At 48.9% G+C, this 23,225-nt stretch overlaps 1 protein-coding gene across 1 annotated transcript in view; it reads right to left on the bottom strand.

The window, feature by feature from the left end:
* Window positions 1-421: 421 nt before the first annotated feature.
* The window catches only part of SLC22A31 (solute carrier family 22 member 31), a gene marked incomplete at its 3' end in the record, with an annotated part of 31,118 nt that continues 8,314 nt past the window's right edge, over window positions 422-23,225 (bottom strand). Inside the window, 6 exon segments of the mRNA XM_077451044.1 lie at window positions 422-533; window positions 11,120-11,299; window positions 11,302-11,327; window positions 16,634-16,742; window positions 18,529-18,674; window positions 20,862-21,030. Of these exon segments, the coding sequence (XP_077307170.1) occupies window positions 422-533; window positions 11,120-11,299; window positions 11,302-11,327; window positions 16,634-16,742; window positions 18,529-18,674; window positions 20,862-21,030 (742 nt within the window).

The following is a 23,225-nucleotide window of genomic DNA, read 5'->3' as shown; positions in this document are numbered from 1 at the left end:
GTTACAGACGGGTCACAATGCTCTTCGGGTCGCCATGCTTCTCGTAATCTTATTGTGTGATTTCCTTCAATCTGGTCTACAGCTATGTAAGAGCAGCGCCTTACCCCATTGGTTTATTTTGGTGGGCGCTAAACCACAGAAAAAAATAAAATAATAATAATAATAAAAATAAATCCTCAAAAAATTAAATAAATAAAAAATGACAGAGGTCTCTGATTGCTGGTAGAGATTAGGATGGTTTCTTATCGGAAGGAGCCCCCTCCTGTCCTCCCAGAGAGGAGAAGTCGCATCGCCCCCCGATATTCACCGACAGATGACCGGACAGTAGATATGGAGGGGGGGTCGGTCTTGGTGTTATGGGGTAGGGCTGAGTGCACCCACAATAAGCACATATCGAGGGCGCAGTAGCAGTCTGACTCACCGGATGATGGTTGGCAGCACCTCGCTGGCATAGAAGACGCTCAGCATCACCACAGCGTGGGCACAGAGGGAGCCCAGGACAGAGATGGCGATAGAGGCTCCGGAGAAGAGATCTACACGGAAGAAACAGAAGAGTTACCGAGCATGAGGTTATGTGAAGACACTATAAACATGCATGTACGTGCAAAAAAAAAAAACGCACAACTCCCCGGAACAAAAGGCTCAAAACTCATCCAAAGTGCGTGCAAATGTGTCAAAAGATACAGAGAAATGAGAAGTGTGACATAATCCTGTACAAGTCCATAATCTAAAAGTCCATATTCCTCCATGAAAGATTGCAGGGTTGGGGTGACTCCCACATATATGTAAAAAAAGCCCTCAAATCTTCCACTCGCATTCCTTTTGTATGGAACTGTACTGCAATTGTGTTGTCCCCCCCTATACATTGTAAAGCGCCGCGTAAACTGTTGGCGCTATATAAATCGTGTATAATAATAATTGTTAAAAAAAAATAAAGTGGAAAATAGGGGCTGGCGAGCATGGCTGCCTGGGAGTGGGCAACGCAGGTGTTCTGGCATATTCAGTCCGGCCATCATATAGAGTCCGCCCCGTACTTCGCATGCGCAGCGCTTGCGCAGTACGGAGCAGAAGAAGCTTCGGAAAATCTCCGAAGATGTACGGCGCCTGCGCCGTAAGTGGAGGCGGTAGCCCCCACCATCCAAGCGGACATAGGGCTGGGAAAATTAGAGGGCCCCTCGCGGGCTCGCTTTGCTCGGCGCGCTTCGCGCTCGGCTCTTTTATATTCCCACTCTATGTCCACTTGGATGGTGGGGCTAGAACCTGGACTCACGGCACAGGCGCCGTTCACCCTTGGCTATTTTCAGAATCTGTGTGTGCTGTGCACTTCGCATGCGCAGTACACAGCAGACACTATTCTGATGGGGGACTGTATATGATAGGACACCGGTCCAATAATGGGTGACGTGTTCTGTCTGTCATATGCGTCGGGTCAGGAGGCGGGGCTGGGATGTAATGGCGAGCAGAGGCAATTTAACGCAAGCTGTTACAGCGGGCTATACAGCCGGCAATCCTCTTCCTCCGCACTCTCTTCCCCTGAGATGATCCGGCCACTCACTCTCTTCCTCTGCACAGGTGAGGCTGCACTGGGGGGGGGGCGCTGGCGAGGCTGCACTGGGGGGCGCTGGCAAGGCTGCACTGGGGGCGGGGGGGGGCGCTGGCGAGGCTGCACTGGGGGCGGGGGGGGCGCTGGCAAGGCTGCACTGGGGGCGGGGCGCTGGCGAGGCTGCACTGGGGGCGGGGGGGGGGGGCGCTGGCGAGGCTGCACTGGGGGCGGGGGGGCGCTGGCGAGGCTGCACTGGGGCGGGGGGCGCTGGCGAGGCTGCACTGGGGGCGGGGGGGGGCGCTGGCGAGGCTGCACTGGGGGGCGCTGGCGAGGCTGCACTGGGGGCGGGGGGGGCGCTGGCGAGGCTGCACTGGGGGCGGGGGCGCGCTGGCGAGGCTGCACTGGGGGCGGGGGCGCTGGCGAGGCTGCACTGGGGGCGGGGGCGCTGGCGAGGCTGCACTGGGGCGGGGGGGGGCGCTGGCGAGGCTGCACTGGGGGCGGGGGGGGGGGGGGGGCTGGCGAGGCTGCACCGGGGGGGGGGGGCGTTGGCGAGGCTGCAACCGGGGGGGGGGGGCGTTGGCGAGGCTGCACGGGGGGGGGGGGGGGGGCGCTGGCGAGGCTGCAATGGGGCCACTGACGAGGCTGACAAGGCTGCACTGATGGGCACAGGTGAGGCTGCACTGATAAAGTTATATAAATATTTATTTTTGTAACTTAATTCTGCATAAAACATTTACGTGTCATTTCATGAGAACTAATGAGGGTGTGTTTAGGGGCGGTGCAGGGTAGAGATGGTGGTGAGTAACCTGGGTAGGCATGGCTAGTAGCTCAGCTTTCAATTTTGAGCCCTGATGTAAAAGACAAAAAGGAAGGGGAAACAGCACCACCGACTAGTGTAATATAGTTTATTGGCTCTCATAAAAACTAAGATAATATGAACTCAGTGTGTGTGATCCAAAAAGCTGCAGGTTAGTGATGGCCGAACGGTTCGCCCGGCGGTCGTTTCGCGGCGAATTTCCGACTTTCGCCGTCCGCGGGTTCGAACGCCTTTTTCCGTCGTTCGCCCCGGCGGACTTACGTGTTTAATGTATACAAGAACTTTAACCTTTCGTGACACGTTTATCATGTGTTACAGGACAACCAATTGAGACATGACAGCTCATGGACACTTGACATTCCCCCTAACCTATAAATACACCCGATCCGGTGGCCATTTTACATTCTTTCTTCTGTCACTGTAGGGAAAGGATCCTGTGTGGAGTAGGGACAGAGAAAACGCTAGCTATTTGGTACACAAAAGTTCTTTTCAGGACTGGTATAGGTGTTAGGTCAGCAGCCTGAGTTTCTTTTGTCAGTTTAGATAAAGGACAGAGCGCTGTATGCTGCTATTTTAGGGACAGCTCAGCCAGATTAGTCTTTCTTCATCATCATCATCATCATCATCATTAGCTGTTACTATCAGGTCCACAAAAGAGCTGTTCCAGCTAATCGTTCCAGCCTACTCTTTTTTGCCAATTTGTATAGGGACAGGCAGGAAGCAGTGTGTCAAGGCAGTGAGGATAATTTTAAAGACTTGCTGTTACTATTAGTTCCACAAAGGTTCTTTTTCAGGACTGGTATCAGTGGTACGGTAATAGGCTTGTACACGTATAATATTCTTTCTTCCAAATATAGAAAGAATATTATACTTGACTGCTGCCCTTCTGCTGCAGTCTGCTAATCATTCACAACTCACTTGTTCCACAAAGCTCTTTATCAGGACTGGTAACTTGGTCTGTCTAGGGTGCTACGGTACATAGGCTTGGGTGCGGTACAGTCTGCTGTTCTGTAAAGGACCGCTATCGGTCCACAATACATAGGGTTGCCGTGCACTACTGCTGACCGCTGCCCTATACTGCAGCAGTCCTTCAGCGGTATAGGGACTGACGCACAGTCTGCTAAACACTAATACACAACCTGCTTGGTCCACAAAAGTTCTTATAAGGACTGGTAACTTGGTATAGGGTGCTACGGTACATAGGCCTGAGTGCAGTACAGTCTGCTGTTCTGTAAGGACCGCTATCGGTCCACAATACATAGGGTTGCCGTGCACTACTGCTGACCGCTGCCCTATATGCAGCAGTCCTTCATTGGTATAGGGACTGACGTACAGTCTGCTAATCACTAACACACAACCTGCTTGGTCCACAAAAGTTCTTATAAGGACTGGTAACTTGGTATAGGGTGCTACGGTACATAGGCCTGAGTGCAGTACAGTCTGCTGTTCTGTAAGGACCGCTATCGGTCCACAATACATAGGGTTGCCGTGCACTACTGCTGACCGCTGCCCTATACTGCAGCAGTCCTTCATTGGTATAGGGACTGACGTACAGTCTGCTAATCACTAACACACAACCTGCTTGGTCCACAAAAGTTCTTATAAGGACTGGTAACTTGGTATAGGGTGCTACGGTACATAGGCCTGAGTGCGTTACAGTCTGCTGTTCTGTAAGGACCGCTATCGGTCCACAATACATAGGGTTGCCGTGCACTACTGCTGACCGCTGCCCTATACTGCAGCAGTCCTTCAGCGGTATAGGGACTGACGCACAGTCTGCTAAACACTAACACACAACCTGCTTGGTCCACAAAAGTTTTTATAAGGACTGGTAACTTGGTATAGGGTGCTACGGTACATAGGCCTGAGTGCAGTACAGTCTGCTGTCTGTAAGGACCGCTATCGGTCCACAATACATAGGGTTGCCGTGCACTACTGCTGACCGCTGCCCTATACTGCAGCAGTCCTTCATTGGTATAGGGACTGACGTACAGTCTGCTAATCACTAACACACAACCTGCTTGGTCCACAAAAGTTCTTATAAGGACTGGTAACTTGGTATAGGGTGCTACGGTACATAGGCCTGAGTGCGTTACAGTCTGCTGTTCTGTAAGGACCGCTATCGGTCCACAATACATAGGGTTGCCGTGCACTACTGCTGACCGCTGCCCTATACTGCAGCAGTCCTTCATTGGTATAGGGACTGACGTACAGTCTGCTAATCACTAACACACAACCTGCTTGTTCCACAAAAGTTCTTATAAGGACTGGTAACTTGGTATAGGGTGCTACGGTACATAGGCTTGAGTGCGGTACAGTCTGCTGTTCTGTAAGGACCGCTATCGGTCCACAATAGATAGGGTTGACGTGCACCACTGCTGACCGCTGCCCTATACTGCAGCAGTCCTTCAGCGGTATAGGGACTGACGTACAGTCTGCTAAACACTAATACACAACCTGCTTGGTCCACAAAAGTTCTTATAAGGACTGGTAACTTGGTATAGGGTGCTACGGTACATAGGCTTGAGTGCGGTACAGTCTGCTGTTCTGTAAGGACCGCTATCGGTCCACAATAGATAGGGTTGACGTGCACCACTGCTGACCGCTGCCCTATACTGCAGCAGTCCTTCAGCGGTATAGGGACTGACGTACAGTCTGCTAAACACTAATACACAACCTGCTTGTCCACAAAAGTTCTTATAAGGACTGGTAACTTGGTATAGGGTGCTACGGTACATAGCTTGAGTGCGGTACAGTCTGCTGTTCTGTAAGGACCGCTATCGGTCCACAATAGATAGGGTTGACGTGCACCACTGCTGACCGCTGCCCTATACTGCAGCAGTCCTTCAGCGGTATAGGGACTGACGTACAGTCTGCTAAACACTAATACACAACCTGCTTGGTCCACAAAAGTTCTTATAAGGACTGGTAACTTGGTATAGGGTGCTACGGTACATAGGCTTGAGTGCGGTACAGTCTGCTGTTCTGTAAGGACCGCTATCGGTCCACAATAGATAGGGTTGACGTGCACCACTGCTGACCGCTCACCTATACTGCAGCAGTCCTTCAGCGGTATAGGGACTGACGTACAGTCTGCTAATCACTAACACACAACCTGCTTGTTCCACAAAAGTTCTTATAAGGACTGGTAACTTGGTATAGGGTGCTACGGTACATAGGCTTGAGTGCGGTACAGTCTGCTGTTCTGTAAGGACCGCTATCGGTCCACAATAGATAGGGTTGACGTGCACCACTGCTGACCGCTGCCCTATACTGCAGCAGTCCTTCAGCGGTATAGGGACTGACGTACAGTCTGCTAAACACTAATACACAACCTGCTTGGTCCACAAAAGTTCTTATAAGGACTGGTAACTTGGTATAGGGTGCTACGGTACATAGGCTTGAGTGCGGTACAGTCTGCTGTTCTGTAAGGACCGCTATCGGTCCACAATAGATAGGGTTGACGTGCACCACTGCTGACCGCTGCCCTATACTGCAGCAGTCCTTCAGCGGTATAGGGACTGACGTACAGTCTGCTAAACACTAATACACAACCTGCTTGGTCCACAAAAGTTCTTATAAGGACTGGTAACTTGGTATAGGGTGCTACGGTACATAGGCTTGAGTGCGGTACAGTCTGCTGTTCTGTAAGGACCGCTATCGGTCCACAATAGATAGGGTTGACGTGCACCACTGCTGACCGCTCACCTATACTGCAGCAGTCCTTCAGCGGTATAGGGACTAAGAGTTTTGTCACAGGGTCATTTAAAAAATGACATGCAGAGGAAGAGGCAGGCCCTTCCGCAGGGGTGGTAGGGGTAGGGCAGGAGCAACAGGCTTGAGCCAAAGTGGGAAGTTGCAGAAGGTGCGTTCAATTACTTTAAAGGATGCACCAGACTTGGTTGAGTGGCTCGCTCAGCCTTACTCTTCTGCACCCTCCTCATCCTCTCGATCTGCACCCTCTTCTTCACTCTCTGCTATGTGCACCCCCAAAGACACTACCACCAACAACACGACACCACCACCACCACACACCATACCTTCCGCTTGAGTCACTGGAATTATTTTCCGATCCATATCAAGAGGACATTTCTGATGCGCAGCCACTCTTGGTATTGGATCAGGAAGAGGAGGTAGCAACAAGCGCTACTCAGCAGTCTGACGCCAGTACCCAGATCAGCCCAAGGAGGAGGTTGGTCCCCGGTGTTGCTGCCTACTCTACTTATAGCGGTGGGAAGGTGACGTTGATGATGACGTGTCTAGTGATGTCACGTGGGTGCCCACAAGAGAGGAAGGAGGAGGGGAGTTCAGAGGGAGATATGGACCAGCAGATAGGGAGGAGAAGCAGCAATGACTTACATTGCACAGCAGGGACAAAGCAGACTGCAAATGTATCAGGAGCGAGTCATCGACCATGTACGGTCACATCTGGCGCTCCCAGGACACCGGCACATGGCTCCGCAGTGTGGGCTTTTTTTAACGTGTCCGCTGCTGACAATAGCGTTGCCATCTGCAATCTTTGCAGTCAACGCGTTAGTCGCGGTAAGCCAATACTCACCTAGGGACGACCGCCTTAAGAAGGCACATGAGCAGCCATCACCGAGCCCAGTGGGAGCAACGGAACACACAAAGCCACACTGCAGGCTCTCACCGTCCAGCCTCGTCTTCTACTTCTCCTTCTCCTCTCTCCTCACAATTGTCCTCCACTCCACCTTCCATCACGCCAAGCTCACATTTTTCTGCAAAAAGGCAGGCTTCCGTGGGCCTAATGTTTGAGCGTAAAAAAATGATGACGCCGGATAACCCTCTTGCCCAACGGTTGGCGGCTGGCTTGTCAGAACTCATAGCCCGCCAACTACTGCCATATAAACTGGTGGACTCGGAGGCCTTTCGCAAATTTGTGGCCATTGGAACACCACAATGGAAGGTCCCAGGAAGGAAGTATTTCTCAGAGAAGGGCATCCCAGAGCTATATGGCCATGTTCAGCGGCAAGTGAATGTATCTCTGGCACACAGTGTCGGTGCCAAGATACATCTGACCACAGACACGTGGTCTAGCAAACACGGGCAGGGAAGGTATATCAGTTTTACTGCCCACTGGGTGAACCTTCTGACGGCCGTCAAGCATGTAACCCGTGGCACCCGTGTAGATTTGGTTTTACCGCCACGGATTGCATGCAGGCCTGACTCTTCTTCTCTCTCCTCCTCTACTCCATCCTCCTCCCTCTCCTCCTCAGCTGCCTCCTCCTTTTCCGCTGCTAGCGTCTCTTCCACTGCACCGCCCAAGCTCCCCAGAACCTATTCCACATGCCAGGTGAGACGTTGCCATGCCGTGCTGCGTCTGTTGTGCCTGGAAGCAAAGAGCCACACTGGCCCGGCACTCCTTTCAGCTTTGCGTTCACAGGCAGATGAGTGGCTAACACCGCTCAATTTGACAGTTGGTAAAGTGGTGTGTGACAACGGTGCCAATCTGCCTTAGCGCATTGAAACAGGGCAAAATCACGCACGTGCCGTGCATGGCACACGTCTTAAACTTGGTCGTGCAGCGATTCCTTGTCAAATACCCTGGGGTCCAGGACATCTTGCGGCAGGCAAGGAAAATCTCGGCCCATTTCAGAAGATCTTACACGGCCATGGCTCGCCTTGCTGACATTCAGCGGCGACACCATCTGCCGGTCAGACGTCTTATTTGCGATTGCCCGACGCGATGGAACTCAACCTTCTATATGCTTGATAGGCTGCTCCAGCAGAAACGTGCAGTTAACGTCTACCTGTATGAACTCTGCGAAAGAAACGGTTCTGGGGAGCTGGGTTTTTTTTCACCGCGCCAGTGGCTGCTCATGCGCGACACATGCAGACTTCTGCGGCCATTTGAGGAGATCACCAAACTGGTCAGTCGCAGCCATGGCGCCATCAGTGACATGGTACCTTATGCCTTCTTTCTGGAGCGTGCATTGCGTCGTGTCATTGATCAGGCTGTGGAGGAGCAGGAGCGGGAAGATGAGGAAGTCGCAATGCTGGATGAATTCCCAGGGGGGGCTACTCTATCTGAGACAAGTCAACAACAGGAGTCTGATGAGGAGTCAGAGGAGGATGGTGCCGGGGCGGATGAGCAGGAGCAAGAAGAGCATGCTTTAAACCTTTCTGGGATCCCTGTTGTGCGAGGATGGGGAGAGGAGAATGAAGAGGACGACATTATCCTGGATGATGAGCAGGAGCCAGGCCACCACACCGCTTCCACTTTAGTGCAAATGGGGGCCTTCATGCTCCAGTGTTTTAATAGGGACCCCCGTATAAAAAGCATGAGGGTCAAGGACCAGTACTGGGTGGCAACGTACTTAGACCCCCGGTACAAACACAAAATGGCGGAAATGTTACCGCCGTCGCAGAGGGCTGTCAGAATGCAGCACTTCCAGGCCTTGCTTCGAGAAATGCTGCATTCTGCTTTTGCGTGCGCTGGCAGAGGAGCAATTCCCACTCCCAGAGAAGGATTTGCGGGTACCAATCCAACAGCGCCTGCAAGAAGAGGCCGGTTTGAAGATGTGTTGGTGACTTCGGATATGAGGTCATTCTTTCAGCCGACCCATCGACAGGTGTCATCCGGATCCAGCATCAGGGAACGCCTAGACCGTCAGGTGTCCGACTACATTGGGTTAACGGCCGATGTGGACGCTCTGAGGAGTGATGAACCCCTAGACTACTGGGTGGGCAGGCTTGACCTCTGGCCAGAGCTTGCCCAATTTGCAATCGAACTGTTGGCTTGCCCCTCATCCAGTGTCCTGTCCGAAAGGACGTTCAGCGCAGCAGGGGGGATTGTGACCGATAAGCGTACTCGCCTAGCTCACCACAGTGTTAACTACCTCACATTTCTAAAAATGAATGAGGCATGGATCTCGGAGGAATTCAACACATGTGATCAGTAGACCATGTATATGTCTATAAAACAATTTTTGGAATCAAGCACACAGACCTTCTTAATTCATTTGGCTCACTTCCCTGACCCAAAAAAGCACACCGTACTATATGCCCCTACCCTCCTCTTTGAAGAGGTTGAGCGGTGTCATATTTCTACTGGGGCTGCTTATTATGAGGGGTTCCCACCATCCCTGTGCTGTGCTGACTTCCTCCTGGGTGTTCTTATTATGAGGGGCTCCCACCATCCCTGTGCTGTGCTGACTTCCTCCTGGGGGTTCTTATTATGAGGGGATCACACCATCCCTGTGCTGTGCTGACTTCCTCCTGGGGCTGCTTACGGTGCTGCTGTCAGCGCTGTATGTCACGGAGCTGCTGTCAGCGCTGTATGTCACGGAGCTGCTGTCAGCGCTGTATGTCACGGAGCTGCTGTCAGCGCTGTATGTCACGGAGCTGCTGTCAGCGCTGTATGTCACGGAGCTGCTGTCAGCGCTGTATGTCACGGAGCTGCTGTCAGCGCTGTATGTCACGGAGCTGCTGTCAGCGCTGTATGTCACGGAGCTGCTGTCAGCGCTGTATGTCACGGAGCTGCTGTCAGCGCTGTATGTCACGGAGCTGCTGTCAGCGCTGTATGTCACGGTGCTGCTGTCAGCGCTGTATGTCACGGAGCTGCTGTCAGCGCTGTATGTCACGGAGCTGCTGTCAGTGCTGTATGTCACGGAGCTGCTGTCAGCGCTGTATGTCACGGAGCTGCTGTCAGCGCTGTATGTCACGGAGCTGCTGTCAGCGCTGTATGTCACGGTGCTGCTGTCAGCGCTGTATGTCACGGAGCTGCTGTCAGCGCTGTATGTCACGGAGCTGCTGTCAGCGCTGTATGTCACGGAGCTGCTGTCAGCGCTGTATGTCACGGAGCTGCTGTCAGCGCTGTATGTCACGGAGCTGCTGTCAGCGCTGTATGTCACGGTGCTGATGTCAGTGCTCTGTATTACGGTGCTGCTGTCAGTGCTCTGTATCTCCTGCACCCTCTTGTTTGCCTACCCTGGTCCCTGACCTTCCCTCTCCTCCATTGCCTTCATTAGCTCCATAGTCCTGAATTGTCAGAACAATTTCCCAAATAAAAAAAAAATGCTTGTAGTTATCGATCCCAAATTCACCTCATACATGTATTATGCTATTGTCCAGGTGGTGGGACTACGTGCTACCCCTAATAATTACCCCGTGGCCGCAAATTCGACCTAAAGGTTTGCGAAATTCGCCTCCCATTGAAGTCAATGGAGCCCGCGGCGAACGGTCGTTTTCGCGAACGTTTGTGTCCGTTCGCGTTTCGCGTTCGCGAAACGTCCCGTCGGAAGTTCGTCCATCACTACTGCAGGTAATGCAGTTCCACCTGATGGCAGCCTTTCACCAGGCTAGGCACTTTTTATGCAGCTTCTTGCCAGGAACCAGAATGGTCAGTGTGGACCACATGGAGATCATCCTGGCGGAAGCAGGGCACAAAAATGTCTTCCGAGATGATGTGGCAACATGTTTCGGGGGGGGGGGGGCATTCCTGCCCCTTTCTTCAGCTCCTTGAGGCTTGAGAAAGGACAGGATCGCCTGAAACATGTCGCCATGCCATCTCTGACGTCATCACACTATCCTGGTGCCCTGCTTCCGCCAGCCCTAATGATCTCCATGCGGTCCACAACGGCCATTCTGGTTCCTGGCTGCATACATCACATTATCTTTTTTTACGAGAGCCAAAAAGCGACTACACTTTGTCAGTGGTGCCGTTTCTCTTTCCTTTGTCTTTTACGTTTATGTGAAGACATACAAACAGCCATTCAGGACAGGAGAGGGATACTTACATTGTGTGAGTGCCAGGAGCAGCAGAGAGCAGAGCCCAGTCAGTATGGTGCAGAGCAGAAGAACCGCACGGCGCCCCCAGTGGTTTACAGTGATACAGAGGAATATACAGGCCAGAGCCGCACTGCCAACCTGCAGGAAATACGACACGGAGCCCCCCAGAACCATGAGGTTCTCAGCAAGCACGGCCTGATACCACAGCCAATGAACCTGCAAACACAGTAAGATTAGGGGGGTTAATAGGTAATATTTCAGCCTCAAGCAATTCTGCAGCAGTGTTTAAGTCTCCGCCCCCCCGAGTCTCAAGCAATCTGGACCCCGTGCCGATTGGTTCCAGATCATATGGTTAGTATGATGGCCAATCATAACGATCATATGGGTTTGTACACCAGATAAACGGGCTGGCTGAGCGGTCACTGTGCCCCACCAGCTATTCTTGTACTCTGACTGTAAATGACCTAAAGCTGAATTATTCAGTGGATTTGCAAGTTAAACGTTTTATTCAGTCTTTCAGCTCTTTTCCAATAGAAAAAGACACCCAGGACCCCCCTTCGAAAGGCATTTCCAGGATGACCCCCACTGAGCAGGCCTGAACTCCTTGCTATTCTTCCCAGCAGGTTCCCTCGCCCCTCACCATTCCTACATGTGAAATGAGAATTCCATCTTGGCATCTTCCTACAGCCACACAATGGCAGCAAATATGGGAAATGACCAAATCCTGTTCCCAGAATGCACTCGCGCTTGAAGGCGAATTATAAAATTGCTGTACCGTTGGTACTTAGTCCTGACTCGAGTGGGGGGGGGGGGGGGGTTGCATTGAACCAGGCACCAGGGCCATCTTAATAACATGATGGGCCCGTGGGCAAAGTAATGCTATGGGGCCCCTACAAGCCTGCCCAATTTATGCACCTCACAACCTGTACGCTCGCAGCCCCCCTCATGTGTATATATGACACGCACACAGACACACACACACACACACACGTACACAGGCTTAACATGTACTAGGGTTACCACCTGTCCAGGATTCACCCGGACAGTTCGGGTTTTGAATCATCTGTCCGGGTTTCAGTCCATCTGAAACCCGGACACATTATTCAGAACCAGGCTGTGGCTCCCCAAGTAACCCAGATAGTCACACACAAATCTGTTGCCGCTGCGGGCAGCTGTTTGAGATCAAGTTCGGCATCACTGAAGGGTGGGTTGATGATGTCAGCAAGAGCAATTTGGCCGCACCCACTGGTGCGCTCTGTGCGCTACATTTCTACGCTCCTCGGGGCACCCAAATATATCCCAGGCCTTTTGTAATCCTATAGTGTTTACTGAAAAAAGAAAAAAAATATTGCACTGTGCCGCAAAAGTGTTCGGGTTTGGCTTGAAGAAAAGGGGGCAACCCCTAACATGTACACACAGACAGACACACACACACACACACACGTGTAGTGATATAATATTGTGTGTTGGGTAGATAATTAATTTGTAGTTATTATAATCTTCCGCAGCAACCCTGGTTCGAATCCGGGTCACGGCACCAACGTTGTGATATAGTATATATAGCATGTATTGGGTTATAGAATGGTGATGTATGTACTCTTCCGCAGTAGCCCAATTCTACCAGAGAGATGCCCTTTATTGACTTCCAACACAGAACAAAAAAGTCTGCATCAGATGACAAAATCCAACAGAATACAAAGGACAAGGAATACCAGCCTTCAGAGTCCCATGTCTCCTAGACCTGTGCCTCCATAATTACACACCGAGACAAGACTGAATGTACACATACAGTACAAGATTGACCAGGCCAGATTTCAGTTAAGGTGGTATCTGTTAATCTAATTGCGTATATTAAAAAGGAAACTTGTTGATGTTAATATGCAAGAATATAAATTAGGGCAGTTCATGACTAGAGCTGTTAAACGGCCAATCAAATTGCCCAGCCATTCAGTGTGTTGGGGATATAACATGGCGTTCAGTCTTGTCTCGGTGTGTAATTATGGAGGCACAGGTCTAGGCAGGGCCGCTGATAAGCCAGTACAGCCAGCCCTGTTGTACCAGGCCCGGCCAGCAGGGGGGGGGTCTGTGCAGCTTCAAAGACAGTTCAGTGGAGAAAACACAAAAAACGCTTTCTAATTTACAAGTGGCTCCCTGCGCTCATTGTCCCACTACACACTGGATCTTTCCATTACAAAATCCTGGACACAGAATCCAGGATCTGTGTCTCCCAGGACCTCAGCTGAGCTCTGTAATCCAGTCCAGAGCTTCTAGATTGCTCTTCTCCACAGACCCAAGACCACACCCCTCCGCTGCTCTCATTGGTTGGAGGAGAGAAGTCGAAGGATTAGCAGCCCGGGACAGGAGCTTCTTAGGTAAGAGACACGCTGCTATGCAGGAGAGTTCTCTCATGTGGGCACAGATTAAAACAGGCCCACTGACACTGCATCTGGCCTGCCAGCACAGACAGAACACGAACAGTCAGAAATGTTTTGTAATGTAAACAATCCTAACACCTCCTGAGAGGCCCCCTCCCCCACCAACCTGAAATGGGGACTGATGGTGAGAGGTGCTCTGCTGTGATGGAGGGGGCTCTGCTGTGATGGAGGGGGCTCTGCTGTGATGGAGGGGGCTCTGTCCGTTGTTCTACTGACCTACCCACCGCATCTTCTGCCAGTTATACTGACTTTGCTGCATATTTTAAATATAATGCACATAAATAAAAAAAGATTGTAAGTTTTACAAAGTAAGACATGAGCACCTCTTGGCATCATTAACCCCTTCCACCTATATTAGCCCTTTTGCTGGATGGATAGGTGGGGTTGAGGGTTGGGGCAGAGGGGGGCCCCATCAGGTAGGCTGTACGGGGCCCCATGGTTTCTATCAGCAGCCCTGGTCTAGGAGACATGGGGCTCTGAAGGCTGGTATTCGTTATCATATATACTCTGTTAGATTTTGTCATCTGTTGCAAGACTTTGTTCTGTGCTGGAAGTCAACAAAGTGCATCTCTCTGGAAGAATTGGGTTGCTGCAGAAGAGTACTTACATGACCATTCTAATAACCCAATACACACTATATCACTACAACATGTGCACAGACACACACACACACACACACACACACACACACACACACACACACACACACACCCACACACACCCCCCTTACTTGTAGAACAGCCTTTACTTGTTAGGTGGTGTTCCTTGTCCCAGCTCTTGTGCAGGACACACGAGGGGTGCACATTCCGGAATATACCAGAGGAGGCAGCAAAGAGCCCGATGTCAGCTCAATGACTCTCACACACATTCCAAATTCCAGAGCAGCCACAAAGCTCTCCCTGCACCCGCCCCTGCCTTCTCCCACCCCCCCCCCCCCCCCCAGACAGCCGGGGCTTCTAGACGCTCAGGCCCCTAGTGTATGGGCTGTGCCCCCTGATGGCGGCCCTGCCCGCAGGACTTCCTGTGCCCGGCTAAGCCTGACTCACTTGCACCACTGCTTCTTCTATTCGTCTGCCTCTGGGCCCCCTGGGCAGTGCCCGCTCAGTAAGACGGCCCTGCCAGGCACTTACCTTCATCTAGGGTGGATCTGCCCAATTGTGCCCGCTCTATGCACCCGGGTCTATCTGCTGCATAGAAGACTTTGAAGTTGATATGACGGCGTTATCTGGTGTGACGCTGCACAATTTGAAACCTGACGGACTTGCCCCTCTAAATATAGAATTCTGACCCCGTATACCTCACAGCTACCAAACAATTTATAGATAAAGCCTGGCGGACGAATCCCCTCTCCTCCAAGCTGTAAAATCAAAGGCACGCTGGTTTGCTCATGAAAAATAAATTACATTTGTTTTTTTTTTGGCCTATTTATACTTACCTAGGTGGATGCTGCACCTGTCCCCCGCCACCTCTACACTGAGAGCCGAGCGATCGAACATCGCCGATGGCTCAGTTCTCACAGATCCCCGAGTGGAGAGCTGCTGACTGCCAATCGTCAGCTCTCCTGTCTGCTCCTCCACGCTCATTGGAGCACTGAGCTGTGGAGGGGGTGGGGAGCGGTTCGCTGAGACAGGCATCCGTCCAGGCACCTGACGGATCCAGACATTACTGTCGGGATGACGCGGTCCCTGGCCTGATTTCTGTGACGTCAGCAGAGAGCGCACTTCAGACCGCTCTCCACTGAAAAACGGGTCACAAAACGAATTGCATTCCTGTGACCCAGAGCCAAACAAGCTCAGGCTGGACTTCTCCTTTAACTGCCAAGCCTACCGACACTGTGCACACCTTTCCTAAAACCCGGGACGCGGATCTCCAAATGTATGCCCTCGGATTTTGAGCGCCATCTATTGGACCCACAAGCGACCATTATTACATTCACCTGTAGTTGAAGAAATACACTTGAGCCTCGGTTCACACTAGATGTGGTGAAAATTCGCCGCAGATAGCGCACCGCATCAAAAATCGCAACCCGTTCATGCAAACTGATCGCAGAGTGTATTGTTAACAACACCCCAAAAATTGGTTTGCAAAAGGTGCAGTGTGATTTGTACAATCGGATCACATGGGTGTGAACGTCATGTGATCCAATTCCAGTGCAGACAAAATTGTAAAAAAATAATAATAATTTGCACGAATTTGGTGGGATTTGAGCCAAACAAATCCCAGAGACACCGCATGCATTTCGCAACAGGAATTTTCTGCGATTCCTCTGCGAATTACATGCGGAGTTCCCAGTGTGAGACCACTGATGAAAGTCTTACACGAGGCTCCCCCCCCCTCCCCCACTTCTGTCCTTTGCCTAACGCGTTTTTCTTTTCTTGTTTGTTAACTGCACGGCTGTTGACCTTCTGATAGAGCCCCGAGGTCACAGATTAGCCACACCTGCCTGTATTGTGCTATCTACACTTGTTGATGGTTGACTACTAAGTACATCACGGGCCTGTGTGCCTTGTGTCAGTCTCATATAGTTTGCACTGGCTCTTTATCTGCGGCCTTACAAAAACAATAAAATCTATTAAAACACACAAATATAAAAAAAAAAAAAAAAAAAAAAAATATATATATAATAATAATAATAATAATAATAATATACAAGCTTTCAAGGATGAAATAAAAAAATTATAATAATAAAAAAAAAAATATTTTTTTATATTTTTTTTTAGACTTTTTGTCTGTTTTACAGCTTATAATAAAAAATAAAATAAAAAATTATGAGCCCTGGCTATATAAGAAGTGTAACTAAACAGAGCGCTGTGGTCGTCGCACGCACTGATCACCACTGATACAGAAATAAAAGGCGAATGTCTCCAATTCTTTGCCTTTTCCAAAAACAAAAAATTAAAATATAAAATGACAGATTGTATTCCATCCTATAACAATAATAATAATAATATTATCTTATGGTTTTTTTTGCAACTAATCAGATTTTTTTGTTCAGAACTTGGCGCATGTATGGCCGGCATGATAAATGGTTGTCTGCACATAAGGGAAGATACCATGAAGAAGGATGGGGGGGGGGGAGGGACTTACGTAGCGAATCCCAGAATCAGCGCATTCTTCCAAATAAGACGGGTCTTAAAGATGCTGCATAAGCTGTAATACCGCGGCCGGGGAAACCCCTCCCACAGCGAGTCTATTTCTGTAAAAAGACAAAATGAAAGTCTCAAGACACAAAACTGTAATGTAACTGTGATAAATATATTCAGGTGGCAGCCCCCCCCCACCCCCTTCTTGGTACTCCCACCATACTGAGGGGGGGGGGGGGGGTTTACTAAATCTGGAGCACACAGAATCTGGTGCAGCTGTGCTTATGAACCAATCAGCTTCCAGGTTTTATTGTCAAAGCGGAGTTCCACCCAGAAATTAAACTTCCACGGATCAGATCACACTCGCCCCCCACCCCCTGTTCCACCTTTCGGGGGGGGGGGGGGGAGCGTATACCTGTCAAATCCAGTTATCTGCTCCCACTTCCGGGGAAAGATCACTGCAATATTGAATATTGTGCGGCAAACTAGCAATGTCTGCGCGACCCCCCCCCCCCCCCCCGCTGCCTTCTGGGAGACAGATGGGTCCCCGAAGACAGCAGGGATCAATCAGGACGCGCAGCACGACTCGCGCATGCGCAGTAGGAAACGGGCTGTGAACCTGTAAAGCCGTCACTTCTTGTTTCCCTTAGTAATGATGCCGGCGCCTCCCCCCCCCGGAGCCGAGGGACAGGTCGGTTTCGGGTGCCGCCGCCATCGCGGGCTCCCAGGACAGGTAAGTGTCCTTATATTAAAGCTGCAGTATTAGTAGCTGCTGACTTTTAATTATTTAATGTTAATTGAACAAGCTGAAGTCAGAAGCCGATTATTGGTTACTATGTAGAGCCGCACCAGATTTTGCACTCTCCAGTTTTAGTAAATCTCACCCTCGCTGCGTCTTCTAGATGACGCCTTTTCAAATGTCGGCTGAGATTCCTGCAGTGCTGCAAATTATCACCCCCCCCCCCAGTGTTCCTATAACACAAAATGGACTACACCACCCGTTCTACATCATAGGGGCCCAATCTCACTACAAGGCAGTGCAGGTGAGGTCCAAAATTAATGGGCTATCAATGCACCCCAGCCCAAAAAAATATAAAATAATGAATGGGCTGTCAGTGCACCGCAGACCAAAAAAATAAATAAAAAAAATAAATAATGAATGGGCTGTCAGTGCACCCCAGCCTGTAAAATAAATAAAAAAAACAAAAAAAAACAAAACACACACCACAGCTGTATCCTGTAAACATATCGGGGGCATCGTTGAAAGTGACTAGAACTGCAAGACAACGCACTCTGCATTGTGCTGTACCACGTTTTGCAGCAACATCCACACTTCTACCACAACACCATAACAAACCCCCTTACACCAATCTGTCCGCTTCTGTAACACTTCTGAAGTTAAAAACTCATGGAGGAGTTTACGGCCCTTAAAATTGAAAATCCCCCCCCCCCCCCCTGAAATTTGCAAGCCTGAGACGTGTACCGATTGGTTGATATGCTTTTGGTTTAAATAATATGCCCAGTCACACCCTACACACCCTACACAGCCCAATGCACACGGTGTAACCAGGCCCTAAGATTAGCCCAAAGCAGCCCCAAATGCACAAACAAGGCGACATGCATTATATCCTAAGGCTCCATTCACATCTGTGCATGTTGCCTTTGCGTGTTTCTGCAGTTATTTTTGCCGTTCCTTTTGTTTTTTGTTGTTTTTTGGGGGTTTTTTAACTGCGATTTGTGTTTAAGCTTTTTTTCCTTTTATTTTATTTTTTTGAGACTGGACACTCAAGTATATACAATTGCAAATGTAAGCTTCTCATGTATCTGTGCACCAAACCTCATGACTCTTTCCGCTCACGTGGAGCTTGTTGGTTAGTATTAGGGGCGGACCGTCATTACCTGAAAACAGACTCTCCCGACCAGACATGTCCTCCCGCGTGTCCACTCCATTCCCTCTGGCGAACCGATACAGCTCCGCTTTCAGCTGACTGACCTGCTGTGTGGCCAGGAGCCAGCGGGGGGATTCTGGGAAGAGCAACCTGAAGCTGTGCGCAAAGAGAGAAGGCGTTACAGACAACTCCGTCTCCACATTAACAACAACACTCAATAAACTGAGCAGACCGCCGATTTTACTTGTTACCTTTTTAAATCAGTTAATTAATTTAGAAGCTTCAGTGAAAGTCAGCTTCAGGAGGATTTTCACTTCAGCTCCGGGAGATTTACCCCCTCCCCCGACCAGGCCATTTTTTGTGCAATACGACTTTGCGTAACTTTAACTGACAATTGCACGGTCGTGCAACGATGTACACAGAATGTATGTCCTTCCCCCCCCCCCAAATAGAGCTTTCTTTTGGTGGTAATTGATCACCTCTGCGTTTTTTTTTACACTATAAACAAAAATAAATAAATAAAAAGCGTGACAATTAAAAAAAAAAAAAATAAAAAAATAAAATTGACTTTGCTATAAAATATACCAAACAAAAAAAAAAAATGATAATAATAAATTTATATATATATATATATATATATATATATATATATATATATATATATAAAAGTCTTCATTAGTTTAGGTCAATATGTATTCTGCTACATATTTTTGGTAAAAAAAAAAATTTAAAAAAAAAAATAAAAATAAAAAAATCGCAATAAGCGCATATTGATATTGGTTTGCGCAAAAGTTAAAACTTCTGCAAAATAGTGGAAAGAATTATGGACTTTTTTCAAATTTTTTTTACTACTAATGGCGGCAATCAGCAACTTCTAACGGGACTGCGACATTGCAGCGGAGAAATCAGACACTTTTGGGGACCAGTGACACGAATACAGTGCTAAAAAAAAAAAAAAAAAAAAAAAAAAAATGCACTGTCACTGTACTAATGACACTGGCTTGGAAGGGGTTAACACCAGGGGGTGATTAAAGGGGTTAAATGTATGCCTAGGAAGTGCTTACTAACTGCAGGGGAGGTTGTACTAGAGGAAGACAGATCTGTGTTCCAGCTTTGCAGAGACACAGGACCAGTACCTTCTCTACTGACAAAGCGGCAATCCGCCTTGCTTACATGGAGGCAGAATAGCAGTCTGCCTCTCTCCCGTATGACTGGTGGGTCCCAGTGCAGATAGATTGGCTCCCGCTATGTCCGATCACAGCGGGAGCGGGTCACCGGCGGCGCGCCCCAGGCTCGGAAGTGCAGGATCACATACCAGGTACGCGATTCTGTACAGGAGAGCCCCCTTGCGTGTACTGTACCCTTATACTTACCTGAGCCTGATATCCTTCCAGCACTGTCCACAAGAACATAGGCTCTCTCCCTCCTCATTGGCTCAGGGACAGCAATCAATCACAGCCAATGAGGAGGGAGCAGGGGGGTGGGGACGTGTCTTAGAAGGGGAGGTGAAAGTAGAAGGGGAGGTGAAAGTAGAAGGGGAGGTGAAAGTAGAAGGGGGCAGCAAATGTAGAAGGGGGAGGTGAAAGTAGAGGGGAGGCACATGTATAAGGGGGAGGTGAAAGTAGAAGGGGGGCAGCAAATGTATAAGGGGGAGGTGAAAGTAGAAGGGGGGCAGCAAATGTATAAGGGGGAGGTGAAAGTAGAAGGGGGGCAGCAAATGTATAAGGGGGAGGTGAAAGTAGAAGGGGGGCAGCAAATGTATAAGGGGGAGGTGAAAGTAGAAGGGGGGCAGCAAATGTAGAAGGGAAGGTGAAAGTAGAAGGGGGCAGCAAATGTAGAAGGGGGGAGGTGAAAGTAGAGGGGAGGCACATGTAGAAGGGGGAGGTGAAAGAGGGGAGGCACATGTAGAAGGGGGAGGTGAAAGTAGAGGGGAGGCACATGTATAAGGGGGAGGTGAAAGTAGAAGGGGGGCAGCAAATGTAGAAGGGAAGGTGAAAGTAGAAGGGGGAGGTGACAGTAGAAGAGGGGCAGCAAATGTAGAAGGGAAGGTGACAGTAGAAGGGAAGGTGAAAGTAGAAGGGGGAGGTGACAGTAGAAGGGGGAGGTGACAGTAGAAGGGGGAGGTGACAGTAGAAGGGGAGGTGACAGTAGAAGGGGAAAAAAATGTAGAAGAGGGAGGCAAATGTAGAACCAGGCCAATACAGAACGAGGTGAACGTATAGAAGTCAGTGAAGGTGAATCACATCCCTCTCCCTCCGCCATCACTCTGCATTGTCTGGGGGGGGGGGGATTCCCCGGATCTTAGGAAAGAAATACATTTAAAGGATCACTTCCGTTACTTACCACCAATAGCTCATTAATAGGGCTAAAAGGCCAGTTATCGCCCCCTGCAGGATCTTCCAGTCACTACACAGAACAGCCAGGCCAGGCAGTAGCATTTCTCCGCTCAGCCAGAAGAAGCCGGCAATCATCGTTATCATTAGTCGGCGACCCGGCAGGCAAAGCTCCAGCCCTGGGATGGGGAGAATACAGAAGAAAGATGGTTAGCTAGTAGAATGGAGAGGCAATAGACGTTTGGGCGGTAATTCAATAGCCAAAGTGTGTAAAGCTGCCCATGTACCCGACTATCTGCTTTAGAAAGACCAACACCATATAATGAAAGGACTTACCTAAACAATGTACTCAATTTGTTGCGAAACAGGTCCTTGTATTGCATAGATCAGATTGTAACATGTATGGGGAGCATAAGGTTTCACTAGGGGGCGATACAGAGTTCTTCTGACCATGCACAGAGCCTGCTGGAAGGTCTCTGTGTGATCAGCTCCATCTTTCTTTCTCATAGTCGTGGGTGTGTACTGCTATATTTATATATATATATATATATATATATATATATATATATATACACACATATACACACATACATATATACATACACACACACACACACACACACACACACACACACATATACATACATACACTGGAACTACCACTATTCTATGGTGTCGGCTTTCAGAAAATAGATCATGTTTTTGGGAGTTTTAATGCAATCTTCTGGCCCAAAATGTTTTTTTTAAACCTTGGCAAAAACGGATCTGGCTGTAAAAGGGTTAAACCACAAGTCCACCTCTGGGAGCAGGTTACATGTTCTACCTGTAAGATTTGTTAGTTAAAAAAATAAAATAAAAAAATAACCGTCTCAAAGCTAACTTTTTTTAGCTGGCTCCTGGATTCAAAGCAAATTTGTCAAGCAGTGCTGTGAGCCGGTGAGTCGGAGGAAGGGGGAGTACAATTACAGCTATCATTGTCCAAAGCTCAGAGGCAAAGGGTACCTACCTGAGGCTCCTTACAGCCGCGGTCAGCTTGTAAGAAAGAAAAGAGAAAAGTAGATGACAAAGAGTGTGGTGGAGCCATAGAATGACCCTCTCTGGTCACCTTCCCTCCACCTCCCCACCATTCTGTTCACCCACCACGATAGAGATGAGATAGAGATATATTTGATTTTTGTCTTAATGAATTTTATATTAATAAAACAAATTATATTTATATTATTGCTAATAGACAATAACAGTTAATTAAAATAATTATATTAATAATTAGTATTAATGTTTAACATTTAACCACTTGCAGACCGGACCAATTTGCTGGTCAAAGACCAGACCCCTTTTTGCGATTCGGCGCTGCGTTGCTTTAACTGACAATTGCGCAGTCGTGCGACGTGGCTCCCAAACAAAATTGACGTCCTTTTTTTCCCACAAATAGAGCTTTCTTTTGGTGGTATTTGATCACCCCTGCGGTTTTTATTTTTTGCGCTATAACCAAAAATAGAGCGACAATTTTGAAAAAAAAAAACGCATTATTTTTTACTTTTTGTTATAATAAATATCCCCCAAAAATATATAAAATAACATTTTTTTCCCTCAGTTTAGGCCGATACGTATTCTTCTACATATTTTTGGTAAAAAAATAAATAAATAAATAAAAAAAAATAAAAAAATCGCAATAAGCGATTAGTGATTGGTTTGCGCAAAAGTTATAGCGTTTACAAAATAGGGATAGTTTTATAGCATTTTTATTAATAATTTTTTATTATTTTTTTTTTTACTAGTAATGGCGGCGATCAGTGATTTTTATTGTGACTGCGACATTGTGGGGGACCCATCGGACATTTTTGACACATTTTTGGGATCATTGTCATTTATACAGTAATCACTGCTATATAAATGCAGTGATTCCTGTGTAAATGACACTGGCAGTGAAGGGGTTAACCAGCGGGTGGCAGTGTAGGGGTTAAGTGTTCCTAGGGGTGTGTTACTAACTGTGGGGGGGTTGGGCTTTCATTTAGTGAACACTGATCTCTGCTCCAATCACATGGAGCAGAGATCAGCGTCACTAGTTGCTAGGCAGAATGGAGAAATGTTGTTTACACAGCATTTCCTCCATTCGGCCGCTCCGTGAGACGATTGCGGGGATGCCCGCGGCGATCGAGTCTGCGGGTCCCGCGACCGGACTCACGGGGGTCCCGACCAGCGCGGGAGCGCGCCGGCGGCGGCGTGCTCCCGATGTCAGGGCGGCATTGAATATTGGACGTACATGTACGCCAATATGCCTGCCCGTGCCATTCTGTCGATGTACATCGTCGTGCGCTGGTCGGGAAGTGGTTAATATTATAATACTACTACTATTATTATAAGTATTATTATT

This window comes from Lithobates pipiens, unplaced genomic scaffold, assembly GCF_037356315.1.
Source record: "Lithobates pipiens isolate NorthernLeopardFrog02 unplaced genomic scaffold, aLitPip1_a1.2 Scaffold_10, whole genome shotgun sequence".
NCBI lineage: Eukaryota > Metazoa > Chordata > Amphibia > Anura > Ranidae > Lithobates > Lithobates pipiens.
Note: the sequence above shows the minus strand (reverse complement) of the source record. Positions and strands in the feature narration are given on the sequence as shown.